We start from the raw sequence: 17380 nt of genomic DNA, 5'->3' as shown, positions 1-17380 counted from the left end.
TATATATATATATATATATCCCACTACCACAGAGGCTTCTTATATATATATATATATATATATATATATATATATTATATATATATATCCCACTGCCACAGAGGCTTCTTATATATATATATATATATATATATATATATATATATATATATATATAATGTGTGTGTGTGTGGTTAATTTCCCAGATGCAGTAATTCATGCATATTCATTCTTATAATAATAGTAGCGATGAGAATAATAATAATAATAATAATATTGTTATTTTGCGCCGCGATTTTTGTAGTCGCTGTACCATAGCCGGATGTGACCATCGGACATTTGTATGAAAACCACACATGGCTTTCACATTTAACAAAAGTATTTCAAACTTTAAATGTGCCATAAATAGAGTGGCGATAATAGTGCAGTAAAGTTTGCCATTCCCTGATGGAACTGGTCACTCTCAACTTGAATGGTTAGGCCGTGGTTGCATGAAAATCGATGAGCCTTAGTTATGAGGCAGGAATTAATTTCCTGGGTAACTAGCCAGATCAGCCCTCCAATCTAACTACCATTAACCATCAGTTGCGCAGAAAAAGTAGTTTTGTCCTGTTGGGGAGGGGGAGGTAGACAGCTACACCTTCCGAAAGTTTTGTGTTTGTCTCGCTCGGATGACATCTTTTATATTTTTGGTTTGCCCAAACGACTTTTACAGTTTGGGAGAGGCTTTAGAACAGGAAAGATGATGTTGAGTCTTCACTAACTTCATCACTGTAAGAGTTGGCCCCTGAGCTGAACGAAATCGTCAGGAGGTAGCAAAAATAAACGCAAATTACGGCCTCGGGGTGAAGGATATGCTTGTGGTTATTTGAAATAGCCCACATTGGTAGGTTATTTCAGTGGTAGGCCCTACATTGATAGGATATTTCAGTGGTAGGCCCATGTGTCATTGCAGTTCACCTTTGCTTGTAAATAATATAGGTTTGTTTTGCATGTGAAGAGTCATTCAGTGCTATAGTTACTTTCACACACACACACACACACACACACACACACACGAGGTACAGTCGTAATCCAACAGACAGGATAAAGTTTGTAACAGCTGAGACGAACCAAAGTATCAAACCCATATGGGATCACAGTTCAAAGTTGATTGCTTAACTGCAACCTTGTACCGCAAGATGACTCTCCTGTTACGTCCCTGTGTAGTGTCGGGTTGCGTTGTGTAATTTGTGTGGTAGAGACGCAGGTTACTGTTTCTGGTCTCGAACTGTCTGTCTTGCTACACACACACACACACACACACGTGTGTGTGTGTGTGTGTGTGAGAGAGAGAGAGAGAGAGAGAGAGAGAGAGAGAGAGAGAGAGAGAGAGAGAGAGAGAGAATTTACCCCTTACAACTGAATGACAAACCCTTACTAAGTTAAAAAAAAAAAAAAAAAAAAAAAATCAGTCAAGCTATCCGACAAGTTCAACTTTGTAACAAACTTTAACGAGCGTAAACAAAATCGCAATTTGAAGTTGATGAAATAACCTAAGACTACTGAAAGGTGATTCTACGCTTTTGTGTCGTGTCTGGTCGTGTTGTGTGGTGGAGATGCAAATGTTCTTACGTAAGTGTACCTGCTGATTTACCCCTTAACAAATTACATCTCTTTTTGAGCCATTTAATTCCAGGCGATTTTGTTCAGCGCAGAAAAGCTCCTTTGTAGTGAAGGAGTTAATGAATGATGTTTATGACATTCCATTTCGACAGTGTCTCCCTTGCCGACTTTTTAGGTTGAGGGAGGAAGAGCCGAGTAAACAGAAAAAGTATTGGAGGAGGTTTAGGGAATATGACGGGTGGTGTTGGCGATGGGAAGATGTCATTAATAGTTGGCTGTGGAAGGTTAGGTTCGAAAGAGGAGCGGGTGGGTGGAGAGGAGTAGAGAGCAGGAACGGGTTGGGATGGTGGTATGAGGTTGGCCAGAGTGCTGATAAAACACCCAGTGAAGATGAACATTGTAGTGTCCAAGCAAAACAAGAACAGAAATAAACCACGGCGCACTCATCTGTCTTGTTATTTACAATTTTCTTCACTTCTAATACGACAGGGGGTGATATTATGTTGGTGTTTTGTGACTAGGTTTGTTTACGTCTCATGAGCAACCCAGTTACACGTGAGACGTAAACAAGCACGCTGGTGCCACGCAAGACCAACACAACATCTCGTGGAGTGCATAAAAGAGAAGGCGGTTGTACTCTTTGCTACCTTGTTTGGAGGGCGGGGTGTGTGTGGTGGGGGACTGGTTGCCAGCTATACAAATTTGATCACATGAGTTATACAGTTTTTGTTGGCAGTGACTGCGTGTGACACATCACTTTCATTGGCGGATGTCTTCCTGGCTCTGTCCTCAGCTCGGGGTGTGAGAACTTGACAGCAGACCAGGACCCACAATATATCTCTTTCTTTATGATAGGGTAAGTAGTGTTTTAAGTGTCAGAGTGTCAGTGGTGGTATAAGTGGGAGGTTAAGTGAGAGATAAGCCACTGTTGTGCAGTGTCGCGACTCTGCTACTGACGGTCTGTCCTGACGTCAACACTGCTCACATGTGCTATTGAGTTACTGGCTTGATTTGCATGCTGTAACCACTAATTATATATTCCTGCGCAGTAAGTACAGTATTTGTTGTTAGAGCCGGGCGAGTGAGTGACATAAAGTAGTCAAGTTTTATATATCTGGGGGTTGGTGTTAATACTTTTTCTCCCTGTTTAAAAATAATACGAAGATATTTCCTTTTTAAGCACCAAATTTTCTAGAACGATTTTCCCGATTATCTGAAGTTCCCCATTCATTTCCTCTTTTTTTCTAGCATTTCATCGGCCTTAACAATTTCAGTCGGTCACTCATTTTTTTTTTCTGTCCTTCCGTATTTCCTTCATTTATATCCTTTGCTCACACACGTTGGTTAGATTTTTGCTGTAAATTGGCCTACTTGAACTGATAATAGCCGCGTTATAGGCCAGGCTTCTCATGATCTGAACAGCATCTCTACTACATTGTGTACCGGTACCGGTACTTGTTTTGTACTCATCCTCCGACCCTCCTTCCCTCTATCCATCCCTTCTGTATAGTACTTCCTTTTTTTATCCATATATCTATCCTTCCTCAGTTCACTTCACCCACCCTCACTTTATCATTCTTTCCTACTTTTCTTACCCTGTCAGTCATTCCATTCGAAACCACTCTTTCCATCTTTTCGCCCCTCATATATCCTTTTCATTTTGTTTCATTCTATCCATCCATTCATCCCACGTTGTTGCAGTCATATATACCGTAATCCGGTACTCCTCTTCTCATATCATTGTGTTGATCCTTCCATCATCGGATTATCCACGTTCATCCATTTATCACCATCTCATTTTTCTTGCCAGCATTCCCCTTTTCATTCCATACGTTCTCATATCTATGCAGTTTATTTCGTTCTGTCTGCAAGTCCATCTCTAATTCCATATCTTCTTTTCATCCATTTTTCATTCCGTCTTTCCATTCCTTCCATATTCCACTCGTTCCCATTCTAATCCTATCCATCCGTCCACCTACTTACCTACCTACCGACCAATCCGCCCACCCACCCATCCACCCTGTGTTGTACTCCATTTGACCTTCTTACATTAATACTTGTATTACACCCCTTCTTCTATCTCTCATATTCATTCCATTCTCCCCTGGTCATTTTTCATTCGACTTGCCGAGTATTTTAATTTTCATTTATCCTCTGTTCCTTTCATATTTCACTCCCTCCCCCTTTCATCCTTGCATTGTTCTCTACCCTTCCTTCCTTCCTTCCTGCCCAACCACCTTCCTTTCTTTCCTGTCCAACCACCCTTCTTTCCATCTTTCATTCCTACCCAGTCACCCTCCTTCCTTGCTTTCTGATTATCCATTTATTAGTAGTCCATCTTTAACATCGTAAAAACCCATATCCTTAGTTCCATCTGTCCATCCACTATCCATGTTAACTCTGTATTGTTAACCTCTATTCTTGCTCCTACAAGACGATTTTATTCAGCCCAGAAGTGACGTATCATCATTTTAGGTTTTAAAAGTCTTTACCACACCTTTGAGGATGACATTCAAAATCCTGTTCTTCCTGTTGCCGGACAATTATATTCACCTCAGAAGTACTGTAGTCTGATTTTTGAAGTATATAGGCAGAAGCACAGTATCATCTTCCATTATTATTATTATTATTACAGTTTTTGTCTTTTCGTACATTCCTTCACGTTTCTCTTCATTCGCTCCCTAATGGTTCCATGGTTCTGTCCTTCCTTAGTTTACTCCTTTTCCTTACACTATTTTCAACCATCCTTCATCCATTCTCATCATTTCTCTCATCTTTTCTTTCTGCGTTCTTCACCCCTCTTCCCTCTCCCCTTCCTTTCCAGCTATCAATCTCTTTTCCATTTCACCCCATCCACCCTCTCTTATCCTTCTTTCGTGACAAGAGGCTGTTGTCTGATAGGTCTGAGTGGCAACAGCTCGCAGTCAATCAGCTTGCCACTATATTAATGCAAGGTCTGGTTGATGGAGGGAGAGAGAGAGAGAGAGAGTGGATTGGTATACTGAATGATGGAAAGGAAGATCTGAAAAAGGAACACTGGAAAAGGAGAGAGAGAGAGAGAGAGTGTGTGTGTGTGTGTGTGTGTGTGTGTGTGTGTGTGTGTGTGTGTTCAAGTGTGTATATATGAGAGCTTTTGTGTGTTATCTGTGTTTAAACTGCCTTGTGTCTGGTGGCCTAAGTGCTGGAGGGCTGCCTCTCACCTTATCTCTCTCTCTCTCTCTCTCTCTCTCACACACACACACACACACACACACACACACACACACACACACACACACACTTTAGTCTTGAGTGTATGGAGAGTTATGTATTCCAGGAAGTGAAGTGTTGTGTGGGTGATGATGTGGATAAATGTGGAGTGGGTGATGTGTGTGTGTGTGAGTGGAGGCCTTTCTTAATATTGAACTGGCGAATGATGTTTTGGGCTGGGAGTTTCAATAGCTGGGTTTGAGTTGAGGGTTTTCGTGGTATTATTTATTTATTTATTTATTTGTGTGTGTGTGTGTGTGTGTGTGTGTTAAATCAAGGAACGTGAGGCGCAATAACTATTAATCCTGTCATTACGATTACGTGTGTTTTGATTCTTACTGTCACCAGAGGATTTCATTCAGCTTTTAAGAGGGGGGGGGGTGATCTGTAGAAGAGAAGGGGGTTATTAAAGGAGTATCCTGACCTTCCAAGTCGAAAAGAGTCCTGGGAGTCAATTTAATCGTCCAGTGGTACCAGTAATTAAAGTAAATTAATGATGTCACCGTATTGAAGGGGTCAGTCTTTCCATTAGTAAGCCATTTATATATATATATATATATATATATATATATATATATATATATATATATATATATATATATATATATATATTATGTGGCCAGATTTTTATCATATATTCAATAGAACGTTTGCTGCCGTGAAATACACAATAGGTCTTTCATTTATTACGATTTTACGTAACAGAAATCCTCCCAATCAGAGGGTTAGCCGCTTCAGTATGATGACAGCTATTTCTTACTAGTTAATCGCCTGTCCCAGACGATTTTATTAAGCGTGAGAGAGAGGCAGATGGATTTTTTTTTTTTTTTTTACAGTTCCATCAGTACGAGATTTATATGATCTGGTGTCAGCATAACCAGTACAGTAAAATAAGAGTCAAGGTACTGAAGAAAAATGCCAGTGGGTAATATTTGCGCTGCTGTAGACGTGACACACACACACACACACACACACACACACACACACACACACACACACACACACACACACACACACACACACACACACACACACACACACACACACACTGGCGTACCAGTCAATGTAAACCCATGTGGTAGTTGGCGTATTTCATTATAATCTGTATGCTTTATCAGACGGAACTGGGCCGCTCCTACGACCTAAATACTCAGTCTTTTGTGCATGAAGTTTTGTAAGCCTTAATAATGAGGGAGGAATGAGTCTCCTTGGTTACCAGTCAAATCAGCTCGCCCAGTTTGACTACACCTGGCCAGCAGCTGAGCTGAAAGATGTCAGGGATCTTTGTCAGGTGAGACTACACGCTTTGTAGTTTATTTTTTACAACTTCCACATTATTTCGTTAAACTCGGGAAGGCTTCTTTGAAGGGGTTAACGAAATAACCCCTTCGGTTCGGAAAGACTGCAGATCAGAAAGGAATACACTGGGGATGGCAAAATTGAAATAAATAAAACATCGTAGTCAAGGGATTCATAAGTTGACTTTGTATGGCCTTGTATATTGTATTTTTTTACGTATTGTACATGAGCCACTTCTATAACGTGAATACTAAAGCCGTGGTTACATACAACTGGATGAGTTTTAGTTATGAGGTGGCAATGTTTCCATGGTTACTAGTCACCCCATCCCTCAAACCTAAGAGCATTATGCATTAACCCAGCTGAATGAGATTGGATTGAGTCTCCTGGATTACTAGCCAAGTCATCCCTCAAGTTAACAGTAGCCACAAACCGAGTGGAAAGAGTTGGGGGTCTTTATCATAGTAGTTAAAGTGCAGTATAGTCACCTGTGTAACTCTAGTAGATGAGAGTACGGTGGGGTCGTTGCCCTGAACAGGATCCTTTGCTTGCATGCATGAAGAGTCTTAAACACATTCTGGAATAGGCTAAGCAAGTCGCGCTGGTACTTAAGTATGATGAAAAATATTTTGGTGTTATCGTATTTTTCTCTTTAATATTGACTGGTTTGGCTGCAAGGTGATTAGTAGCTTTGCCGACATGGGTTAAAATAAGTATAAAACAGGAAGTCCTTAAACTTGAGTGACTTATAGATACGGTTAGATACGGCCCATTTTCTCTTGCGCAATGGGAAGGGCTTTCTTGAGGTGTCCTTGAGTTCTTATTTTAGCATTTCCTTTGGTTGGAAGTACAGCAGTTTGTGGTCAGTAAGCAACACACTCATTATTTGTAACATTTTCCATTGGATGATATTACAGTAGTCTAGAGTCAGTAAAGCAGTACACTATGGTCGGTAAATCAACGCACATTACGGTATCTGTAACACTTTCCATTTTTTTATTTTTTTTATTTAAGCAGTCTGTGGTCAGTATAGCAACACAAGGTCAAGTACATTATTCATATCTTATACGTGTTTCTTCCAATCCTCTATTTAATTTTGGAAAGAACTTGTATTGATTTTTGAAACATTTGCCAATGGTCGTTATTACAGCATTCAGTACAGCAAGACAAGGCCAGGTACACCATTTTTGTCTTGTTCCTGCTTCTTCCAGTCTCTTATTTTAAGTTTTGGAAGAACTTGAAGGGGTTTGTGAAATAATTACCGCTCCTGTTCAGAGTCACTCCTAATCATAACCCCATCTCTCCCATGACCCATTTTCTATCGGATTATATTACTATTCTATGGTAGTGAAGGGATTAACTAAGTAAGAATGTATCAATATGCCCTTCATTTCAAACAAAGTCTCCCTTAAGCAGAAGAAAATCACCTGGATATAGCAAGAGTAAATAAAGAAATTCGACTGGATGGAAAGGATTAACAAACTCTTCGGTAGATGGGAAGAAAAATCAAGAAACACGTCCCGTATTCAAGGGTTTAACTTTCTCCATGGCGATTTCTTTCCCGCTGCCACTAAACGATTTTATTTAGCATGGGAGAGATCCACCATAGTGAATGGCTTGAAAAAATACATAAAGATCTGAATGCATTACGCACAGTTTGTTCTTTTATATAATGATAGTTTTAATCCCTGTGGTAATCATAAGACAAAAGAGTATAGGGGAACGTAAACCGGAGTGCGCAGAGAGGAATGGAAAGGAATACGTTGGTGGTTACTTAGCAAGAAAGAAAAATGAGTTTTCTGGATACGAGCAGAAGCGAGTAGAGGATATAATAAGGATAATAACATAAAAGTGGATGGGAGCACGACACGTCCTTCATAGAGCGGATAACGGATGGACAATAAGGATAGCTGAGTGGCAGCCCATAGATCAGTGGAAGAAATAGAGAACCAATTGGCGAGATGCGAATCACAGATTCATTGGGATTGGATGGAACAGCCTTAAAGCCAATAGGTCTTAATGGAAAAAGGTGTGTGTGTCCTTTGTCATGTAGTGGACTGAATTAGGCAGATTGTGATCATGCTGATACTGCGTGAAATGGAGAAGTTATTTAAAAAAAAAAAAAAAAAAAGCAAATGATCACGAGTATAATCGGAGTTGTAAGAGGAAATATTTATCCGACAAGTACTTCTTTAGCAGTGTCTTGTAGTCCATATGCTGTCAATTTTCAGAAAATTTATCAGATAATATTTACCAGACCTGACGACGGGACAAACGGTTTCAGGACAGTACCGTTATTCGCATACAGCTAGTGGTCTGGTGATAGTGAATTGGATTGTAAATAGTTACCGTATGCCTTAAGCGCTGCCGGTATCCAAGGTGACTAATATATATATATATATATATATATATATATATATATAGTATTGAAGGGGTTACTGAAGGATACCGGTATAGGCTATCTAACCACTAGTCCCAGTTCCAAAGTACCATTTAAGATGAATTAACTGAGATGTGCTATACATCATCGTAGTGAAGTTGTTAAACCTAGTACACATCCTGACCTATTTTCCGGAAGTAAGCAGACCATAACCATAGTCCTTCCACTTCACTGGCTTCGTTTCCAACATCAGTTGGCTGTCTTTACTTTTTTTTTGTTTTACTTTATTTTTTACCCTAACAACAGTTCCTCGACCGTCTCTCTCCCACGTGCCCTTCGGAGATAGATACAGCTTAAGTTAGAGAGGCCGGGCTTAGGCATGCCACTTAACAGACACGTACGCCACTTCTCTTCCCTGGAGTGTGCTCTTAGGTGGACTCTAAGTGGATGAGGCCCTGAGAATTGCCGAAGAAGGAGGAGGTGAAACGTGAGTAGATAGAGATTGATGGATAGATTGGAAGATCTGAGGAAGAGGAAGATGGGTGGATTAAGACTGATGGATAGATGGGTAGGTTGGAGGAAGAGGAAGATGGGTGGATTAAGACTGATGATAGATGAAGGGGATGGAAGATGGGTGGATTAAGACTGATAGTAGATGGAAGGGATGGAAGATGGGTGGATTAACACTGATAATAGATGGAGGGGATGGAAGATGGGTGGATTAAGACTGATGACAGATGGGTAGATTTGAGGGGATGGAAGATGGGTGGATAGACTGATCAGGTAGGTAGATTTGAGGAAGTAAATGATAGATTGATTAATGTATATAGGTAGGTGGAGAGGCAGCTTGAGAGATGAATGCGTAAAATTGATGAAATGGAAGCTACATAGGGATATATATATATACACACACACACACACACACACACACACACACACACACGGTATATCTGTGTGTGTGTGTGTAAAGTTCCGATTTCCAAAACACTGCCAGTATTATCTGCTTTATATCATAGCCACACACCCTCTCAGTTTCATCGCCTAGCAGCCGTGTTTAGGCTACTTTTGAAGCACGCTCAAAACGAGGAGCATCGTTTATTACGTGCAACAGGTTGGCCCAGTCACCATCCGCCGTAACAACAGCGAGCCAGCCAATGTGCTTTTATTGGTTTTTGTGCAGACTCATGTCGGAGGAAGTGATAGACGGGGAGAGCCTCTAATTCTCTCTCTCTCTCTCTCTCTCTCTCTCCAGATATAGATTCATCGCTTTTGGGCCTGTAAAGGTGTACATTTCCCCCGTTACCTACATTTTCCCTATACCTCCACGTACTGTACCACACACACACACACACACACACACACACACACACACACACACACACACACACACACACACACACACACACACACACACACACACACACACACACACACACACACACACACACACACACACACACACACACACACACACACACACACACACACACACACACACACACACACACACACACACACACACACACACACACACACACACACACACACACACACACACACACACACACACACACACACACACACACACACACACACACACACACACACACACACACACACACACACACACACACACACACACACACACACACACACACACACACACACACACACACACACACACACACACACACACACACACACACACACACACACACACACACACACACACACACACACACACACACACACACACACACACACACACACACACACACACACACACACACACACACACACACACACACACACACACACACACACACACACACACACACACACACACACACACACACACACACACACACACACACACACACACACACACACACACACACAAAATGTAACTGAGAGCATGGTGAGGGATTGGTTGGTGACGGAGGCGGGTGGGTGTGAGGAGGGAGGTGAAATCTGAGATGATCCTAAAATGGCCATGGGAAGTGAAGGGTTTGAGAGGGAGGGGTAAGGAAGGAATGTGTGGGCTGTAGGCAGGAGTGAGCCCCGGATAAAGGCACCAGATCTATATTTCTATTTGTCAGTTTTTCTGTCCAATTCTGTTCATAATTATGCTTTTGTTTATTTACTGTGTTAGGATAAAGGTATGAGTTCTGTCTTTCTGTTTAGGTGTGTCGAATTCTGTGTATGATTGTTTACTCCTCAGGGATAAGCACGATTTTCATGTTTGTTTGTCTAATTTACTATATATCACTTTATATCTTGCCCGACGCCGCGTCTTGCAAAGGTTGATGCTGTCCAACTGCACTGCATGATTTTTTTCCCTACCCCGTAACGAGCCAGACATAGGCCTACACACTCTTCTACCTATTTTTTCGCCATGTTCATGATCCTTCCTCTTCCCTATACTTCAAGGTAACTCATTCACATACTCTTTCTTCTCTCACTCTCATAAGCTACTCTTTCTCTCACTCGCACACTCTTTTCTTACTCATACTGCACTTTCTTCTCTTAATCCAATTCTCCTTTTTTCAATCTTCTTTCTCTTCGTCTGGCCAGACAACGCCACAGTATTAAATTCAGTTTAAGCTACAGTATATATTTCAGTTTATTTTTCTCCCACTTATCAGCCTCCACTCCACACTGTTCACGAGACTTTCCATCTGCCTGTCCTGTTTCCCTGTCAGTCCGCAGGCACTTCTGCAGGTGACGTGTTTAGACAGCTCTCACTCTTGATTTATGTCCCTCTGGCAGGCATGAGTTGGAGAGAGAGAGGGAGAGAGAGAGAGAGAGAGGGTGGATGAGTTAGGCTGGGGTAAAAGTTGAATGTGGATGAAGGTATTAAGAGTAAGAAAGATTGGAATAAAGAATGGAAAAGAACTTAAGTGCATGGATGAAATGAAAGAGAGAGAGAGGTTAGGGTTGGATAAAGGATGAATGTGCGTGGATGGTAATAGAGCAGTTGGAAGAAATCGGACAAAGAATAGGAGTGCATGGATGAAATAAGAGAGAGAGAGAGAGAGAGAGAGAGAGAATGAGTTGGGGTAGGGGTAGGGATGGAGTTGCGTAGACGAAATATAGGAATAGGAGTAATAAAGGTATACAAAGTAGGGATGCACAGATGAAGTGACGTGGAGTGAGGGAGCTGCGGTGGATCAGGGGTACCACGGTTGCATCCCGATCCGTGTCCATTCTGATTCCTGGTTGGAATCCCTAGCCGTGCCAGTATTTAAAGTGGGCCTTTTTTTTTTCTTTTTTAATCATTAATTCACCTTAACTTAGCCCAGTTTTCACCTTTTTGTATCTTCACCTAGCTCCGTGGAAAAGACAGCATTAAAGAATACTACAGCTCTACACTTTTTTTCATAATATTTTCTGTCTACCAACATATTCTAGTGTTAATCTGTTGATACAGCTCATCGTACGAGATGGTAATTTTAGGCGATGTTAGAGTAAAAAGAGTATAGCAAATGTTCACACCATGTAGGGTAATACCAATGAAATATACAAACATCGCCAGTACAACAATTTCTTTTTCTCATTTATCTCTACCATAGACACCCCCCTTCCTGATTAGTACTTGGTTAGCATGGGCAAGGGCCAAGGGGTAATTCTGGGCAACGCTTTTCTTCCAAGAAAGTTATAACTTTTTCGGATGCAGATAATGATGGGGTTAGGGGGGTGCGTGGTGTCCTGTAGGTTATGTCCGGACTGATTTGGATTGATAAGTGAGGGTGGGGTGTGTGGTGACTCTTCCTTTTTTTGGTTTTCATTTTTCCGACACATGGCATAGTTTTCACAGCCTGCTTCCAAGGCCCAGTAGTCCTCCTGCATACCATACACTTCTGCATTTCACCACTTCGGCGCTAACACCCACCATCCGTATTGAATACATGCTAGGGCTGTTTCATATAGGACTGGTGTATTGGTATTAGCGGGGGTGCTTTTACGACATGTAAATGGGTCTTTTGGTAGATCAGTAAAGTCTGCTTTTGTAAAATTCAGATCCTTAAATTGTTCCCTGCCTCAGCCTGGATTCGAACCTGGGTCCATTAGGTCTGCAGGCCACCTCTCCCGATTCAGCCACCGTCTTCCCCTTCCTTCTCACTCTCCTAGATTAGGCCCTATAACAGCAAGGAAGAAATAGCGGCCATCGTCTTGGTAGGGTTAGCCAACTTTTGTAACTATCAGACCCCTCCATTTGGAAGAGTCTCATCAAACTTGAAATAAAATCGTATGGAAGCAGCAAAAGAAGAAGACGGAGAGAGAGAGAGAGAGAGAGAGAGGACGTCCTCGAATATCCTTAATTGTTCATCCGGCATTGTGATGACATGTAATTCTTGCTGCCATCACACGATTTTTATCCAGCTCATGATAGACTTCGAACTGGAGTGGTTAGATGTTGACCTGGCCTTAACTCTCCCCTTTACTGCAGGATATTTTCACCAATGTACATATCATCTGGGTTTTGTTTTTGAGGCAGGAATTAAAGAAAAAAAAAAAAGGCACGATCTGACTGTACCAAAAGAATTTAAATTTCTCTCTCTCTCTCTCTCTCTCTCTCTCTCTCTCTCTCTCTCTCTCTCGCGAAATGACCAACGAAGATTTTTTTTAACGCCACTGCAATTGGGTCTCTCCAAGTGACAACAAATCTAAGAAAGGTGGCGTTGTGCTGAAGATGTTGAAGATATGGAATTCCTATCACCTCTGCGCATAAATTACAGTCAGTACAAATCCTCAGCTCCAAGCCTTCACATCAACCCACTCCAGAGCTATCCTGGGCTGTATTGTAAGTGACATTCACTTGTTACTGATGTTTTCATATCGGCATAGTTTGCATCAGTAACACACAAGAGGTTATTGAGGTGTCTTTAGTTTGCATCAGAAACACAAGAGGTTATAGGAATGTCGTGTGCAGAATAAGTCGAATGGGATGAGGTGGTACTTTCCACCAGAAGATAATGAGGTGTCATGTGCCGAATAAATCTTTCGGGAAGAGGTGATACGAAGCCTCTAGTGGCACTCCGAGTACGAGCCTGAGTTTGTTGCCTTACGCCAAAAGAACCTCCAGTTGTTTCTTCCCCTGCTCAGGAACTCTCCCCACGGCACACCACCCTCCTCTACGAGTACATGCACTCAAATTTTAATTCTGGCTCGCTCTCCCCCTTCTCTTCCTCCCAGTCACATCATTTTCATGTACTCCTTGTCAGTATCTCATTCTTCATTCTGTCTGTATGGCCGGCCCACCACAAGTCCTATTCCCCCCTTCCTCGTCAAAAAACGAAAAATAATCCTTTCAAAAATACTCACGTGATGCCAAAGGCGGGCTGTTGTCGAGTCACCCTGATTTTCTTCTGCTGCGCCTCCCTCCCCTCCTCCTCCAGGGGTACTCCGCCCACCACCGCCCACACCAGGCACACGCACGCCCACGCCCACATGGCCACGGGGTTGTGATAACGAGACGGGGTGAGAGTGAGAGGGAATGGGAGTGAGATGGTGTGAATGTGTGTGTGTGTGATGGTATGGTTTATACCAGACTGTGGGTTGGGAAGGGATGAGGCTTACTTACTCCCCCCCCCTCCCTCTCTCTCTCTCTCTCTCTCTCTCTCTCACACACACACACACACACACACACACACACACACACACACACACACACACACACACACACACACACACACACACACACACACACACACACACACACGTTTTTCCCCTTTTTCTGGTTTCCTACCTTCTCTCTTTCCTACCTCCACTTTTTCTTTCCTACTACCCTCACTTCCTCTTTCCCCCATCCCGATCTCTCCTCTCCATGCACCCTTCATCTGTCTTCCCCTCTCGTTATCCCTTCTCCCCCTCTCTTGTTACACATTCTACCTCCCTCCCCCCTTCCTCTCACTCTTCATGTCCATCTTGTGTTCCTCTTCCCCTCATCTCTCATTTCCCCTCTCGTTCTTCGACCACCCTGTCCTCCCTGCCGTTTTTACACGCTCCGTCGTCCTCCCATCTGCCTTCCCCTCTCTCTCTTTACTTTTCATGACGCCTTCTCTTTCTCTCTTCCTTCTTACTCTTTACCCTTGTCTTAACCCTTCTCACCTTATCATTTGGCACGTATTTAACTCTCAGGATACTATGAGTGAGCTGAATATTATCCGGTGATAGTTGGAACAGAATAGTAGAGTTGTTCGGATCATGAGCATTCAGGGTGACGATGTTGACTTTCATGCTTCAGTTAATCGCTCTTGGTTGAATAAAGTATGCCGACATTAGCAAAAATTGAATACTAGAGTTCCCATCTTGAGTGGGTTAACAGTCTTCCTCCTCTCCCTTTCCTCATTTTCTTATTTTTCCACCCTCCTTTCCCTTATTCTTTCTTTCCCCTCCAGTTCTTATTCACTCTTTCAGCCTTTCTATCGTCCCATTCTTCCTGTTTTCCATTTCTCCCCCTCTCCTTTCCTCTCCCCTCTTCTCAACCCCCCCCCTTTTTTTTCTTTATTCAGTCCCGTGTGTCCTCCCCTCTTGTTCCCCATTTCTTCACTTCCTTACCCTCTCCTCGTCCTTTCATAGCTGTCCTCTCCCTTCTCTTCTTCCTTGCCCTCCTATCCTTTAACCTTCTATCTGATTACTCCTCTGTCATTCCTCATCCCCCTCATATCCTCCTCCTCCTCCTATCATTCCCCTGTCCTCTCCAATTCACCCTCTCCTCGTCTCCCCCTTTCCTTATACCTACTACTTCCGACTTCACACTTCATATTCCTCTTGTCCGTTCTACTTCCCTTTTATCTTCCCTCGCATCCTCCCCTCTTCCTTCTGCGTCTCCCTCCTCATACCTTACTCCTCTTTCTTTTAGAACTTGCGGTAGTTTCCCCTTCTCCCATCCCGCTTTCTTTCTCCCTTCCTCCCTCTCGACCTCCTCTTCTTCATTCCAGCTCTTCCTCTTCATATCATTTGTGTCCTTCCTCACTTTTCTGTCTCCTTGTTTCTCCTCTTAGATATACCTCTTCCCCCCCCTCTATCTTTTACTCTCGTTTCCCTCTTCTCTCTTTTTCATATTCCTTTCATCTTCCTCATACCTCACGTATCTCTTCCTCACTCCCCCCCCCCCTTCCTCTTACCCGCCTCTCTCATTCTCCATTTTCTTCTCCCCTTTTCCCCTTCTTCCATCCACCTCTCCAAACTGTTTCACTTCTTTTCCCTCCTAACCTCTCCCTCTTCCTTCATTCCCTCCCCCTCCTCCCACCCACTTGTCTTCCCATCTTCCTCCCCTCCTTCATCCCCCCTCCCCTCTCCCCTCCCAGTGCCCTCTAGTTGACCTTTCTCTCCTTTCCCTATCGCTCTCTCTCTCTCTCTCTCTCTCTCTCTCTCTCTCTCTCTCTCTCTCTCTCTCTCTCTCTCTCTCTCTCTCTCATTCCTTTTCCCCTTCTACGTTCCGTAGTTCCTCGTAGGTGAAGAAAACATAAGAAAACATCATACTTCTCTGGTTTTATTCTTAACTGTTCAGTACTGCGTCAAAATCTAGCTACTGGGGAAAGGTGTCGCAGTACGCCATGTGTAGGTAGATACAAAAAATAAATAAATAAATAAAACCACCACCACCACCACCACACCTCCGGCAGTTATAAATAGATGACTAGGATCCATAAATATACTGTATAGAGACAAATACATAATAGAGAAACTACATGGAGGCGAACAGTTTGGGCCACATCAATTCATTCATCAGGCAGTCTTAAATCTATTGACACAGACTTCTTATTAAAACTGAGTAAGCCTGGGTGTAAGGAAGCCCTTGAATTTTTTACGGTTATTTTTTGGAACACTTGTAACTGTTAGCGATCAGGACGCATCCCACATTCCAGAGAGTATTCAGTAATACAGAAAGATCAGACACGTTCTGTAAGCATCTCGTGCTTTAGATATCGGCAAATGTTGGGAGTTCGTTGACACTTAGGCCTCTGTAGTTTCATTAATATGGCCTTGGGATTTGGGTACAGTATACAGGAGCGCAATCCATGCTGTGTGTAATTGCGCGTCCACATGTATGCTCGAACAAGTGCTGGCAACATGTAAGCAACATAATAATGAACACGCTTTAAACGTGTTGTGAACAGCAGCGTCCAAATCATGTTGGCAACATTATGAAGTCTCAGCCGCTTGATATGGACGCACTTATCCCATCGCCTCTGCTGCCAGTGTACGAAGCGGCACTGTAACATGTATGTATACATGTGTCCAAATACTGCTGCATACATGTAACCAAACATGTTGCCAACTGTGTTGCCAACATACAGTAGGTTCGAGGGCACGTGTGGACGCGCCGTAAAGTATCCTTGCCACACCCACACTCCACCCTGACACACACACACACACACACACACACACACACACACACTGCAGTGGAAGTGGGATTATTAAGGTAAGAGTGTAGAGTGGATAGGGTAAAAAAATATTGTAATTTGTGAAAGTTTGCGTAAGGAAGTCTGTTGATCGGCTGATGGGAATGAAGAACGTTTGAATAATATGGTCGTATGGAGAAAATGATCGTAAATTGGGTCATAAACGGGGTACAGGTATGTGGGTGAGTCTGAAGGTGGAAGGAGGTGTGATAGGCGAAGGTGGGTGGATGTGATGAGTGAATGTGTCAGAAAGCAAGATAGGATATGCTATTTCACGGGGGTTTGAACTGGTTGGGTGAAATATGCACAGAATAGTTCGTGGCAAAAGTTCCAAATCATGAGGTGAATGATGTAAAATTTGTGCTCGTCATGCGAGAGGCTGCATATCATCCCAAGTTGGCATGTACAACAGGTAGTCTTTTCCTTTACTAGAGTAGAAAACATTCGATAGCAACCC

At 42.7% G+C, this 17380-nt stretch overlaps 1 protein-coding gene across 1 annotated transcript in view; it reads right to left on the bottom strand.

The window, feature by feature from the left end:
• Window positions 1-14042, bottom strand: part of LOC145403032 (uncharacterized) — a 68144-nt gene extending 54102 nt beyond the window's left edge. Inside the window, exon 1 of the mRNA XM_080274870.1 lies at window positions 13838-14042. Coding sequence (XP_080130996.1) covers window positions 13838-13965 — 128 coding nt within the window. The 5' untranslated portion in view covers window positions 13966-14042. The remainder of the gene's footprint in view (window positions 1-13837) is intronic.
• Window positions 14043-17380: the final 3338 nt, after the last annotated feature.

The sequence above is a fragment of the Coenobita brevimanus genome, chromosome 60 (genome assembly GCF_032717465.1).
Source record: "Coenobita brevimanus isolate Jiangsu-jjx chromosome 60, ASM3271746v2, whole genome shotgun sequence".
NCBI classification, from domain to species: domain Eukaryota; kingdom Metazoa; phylum Arthropoda; class Malacostraca; order Decapoda; family Coenobitidae; genus Coenobita; species Coenobita brevimanus.
This window is presented reverse-complemented; position numbering and strand designations above follow the sequence as displayed.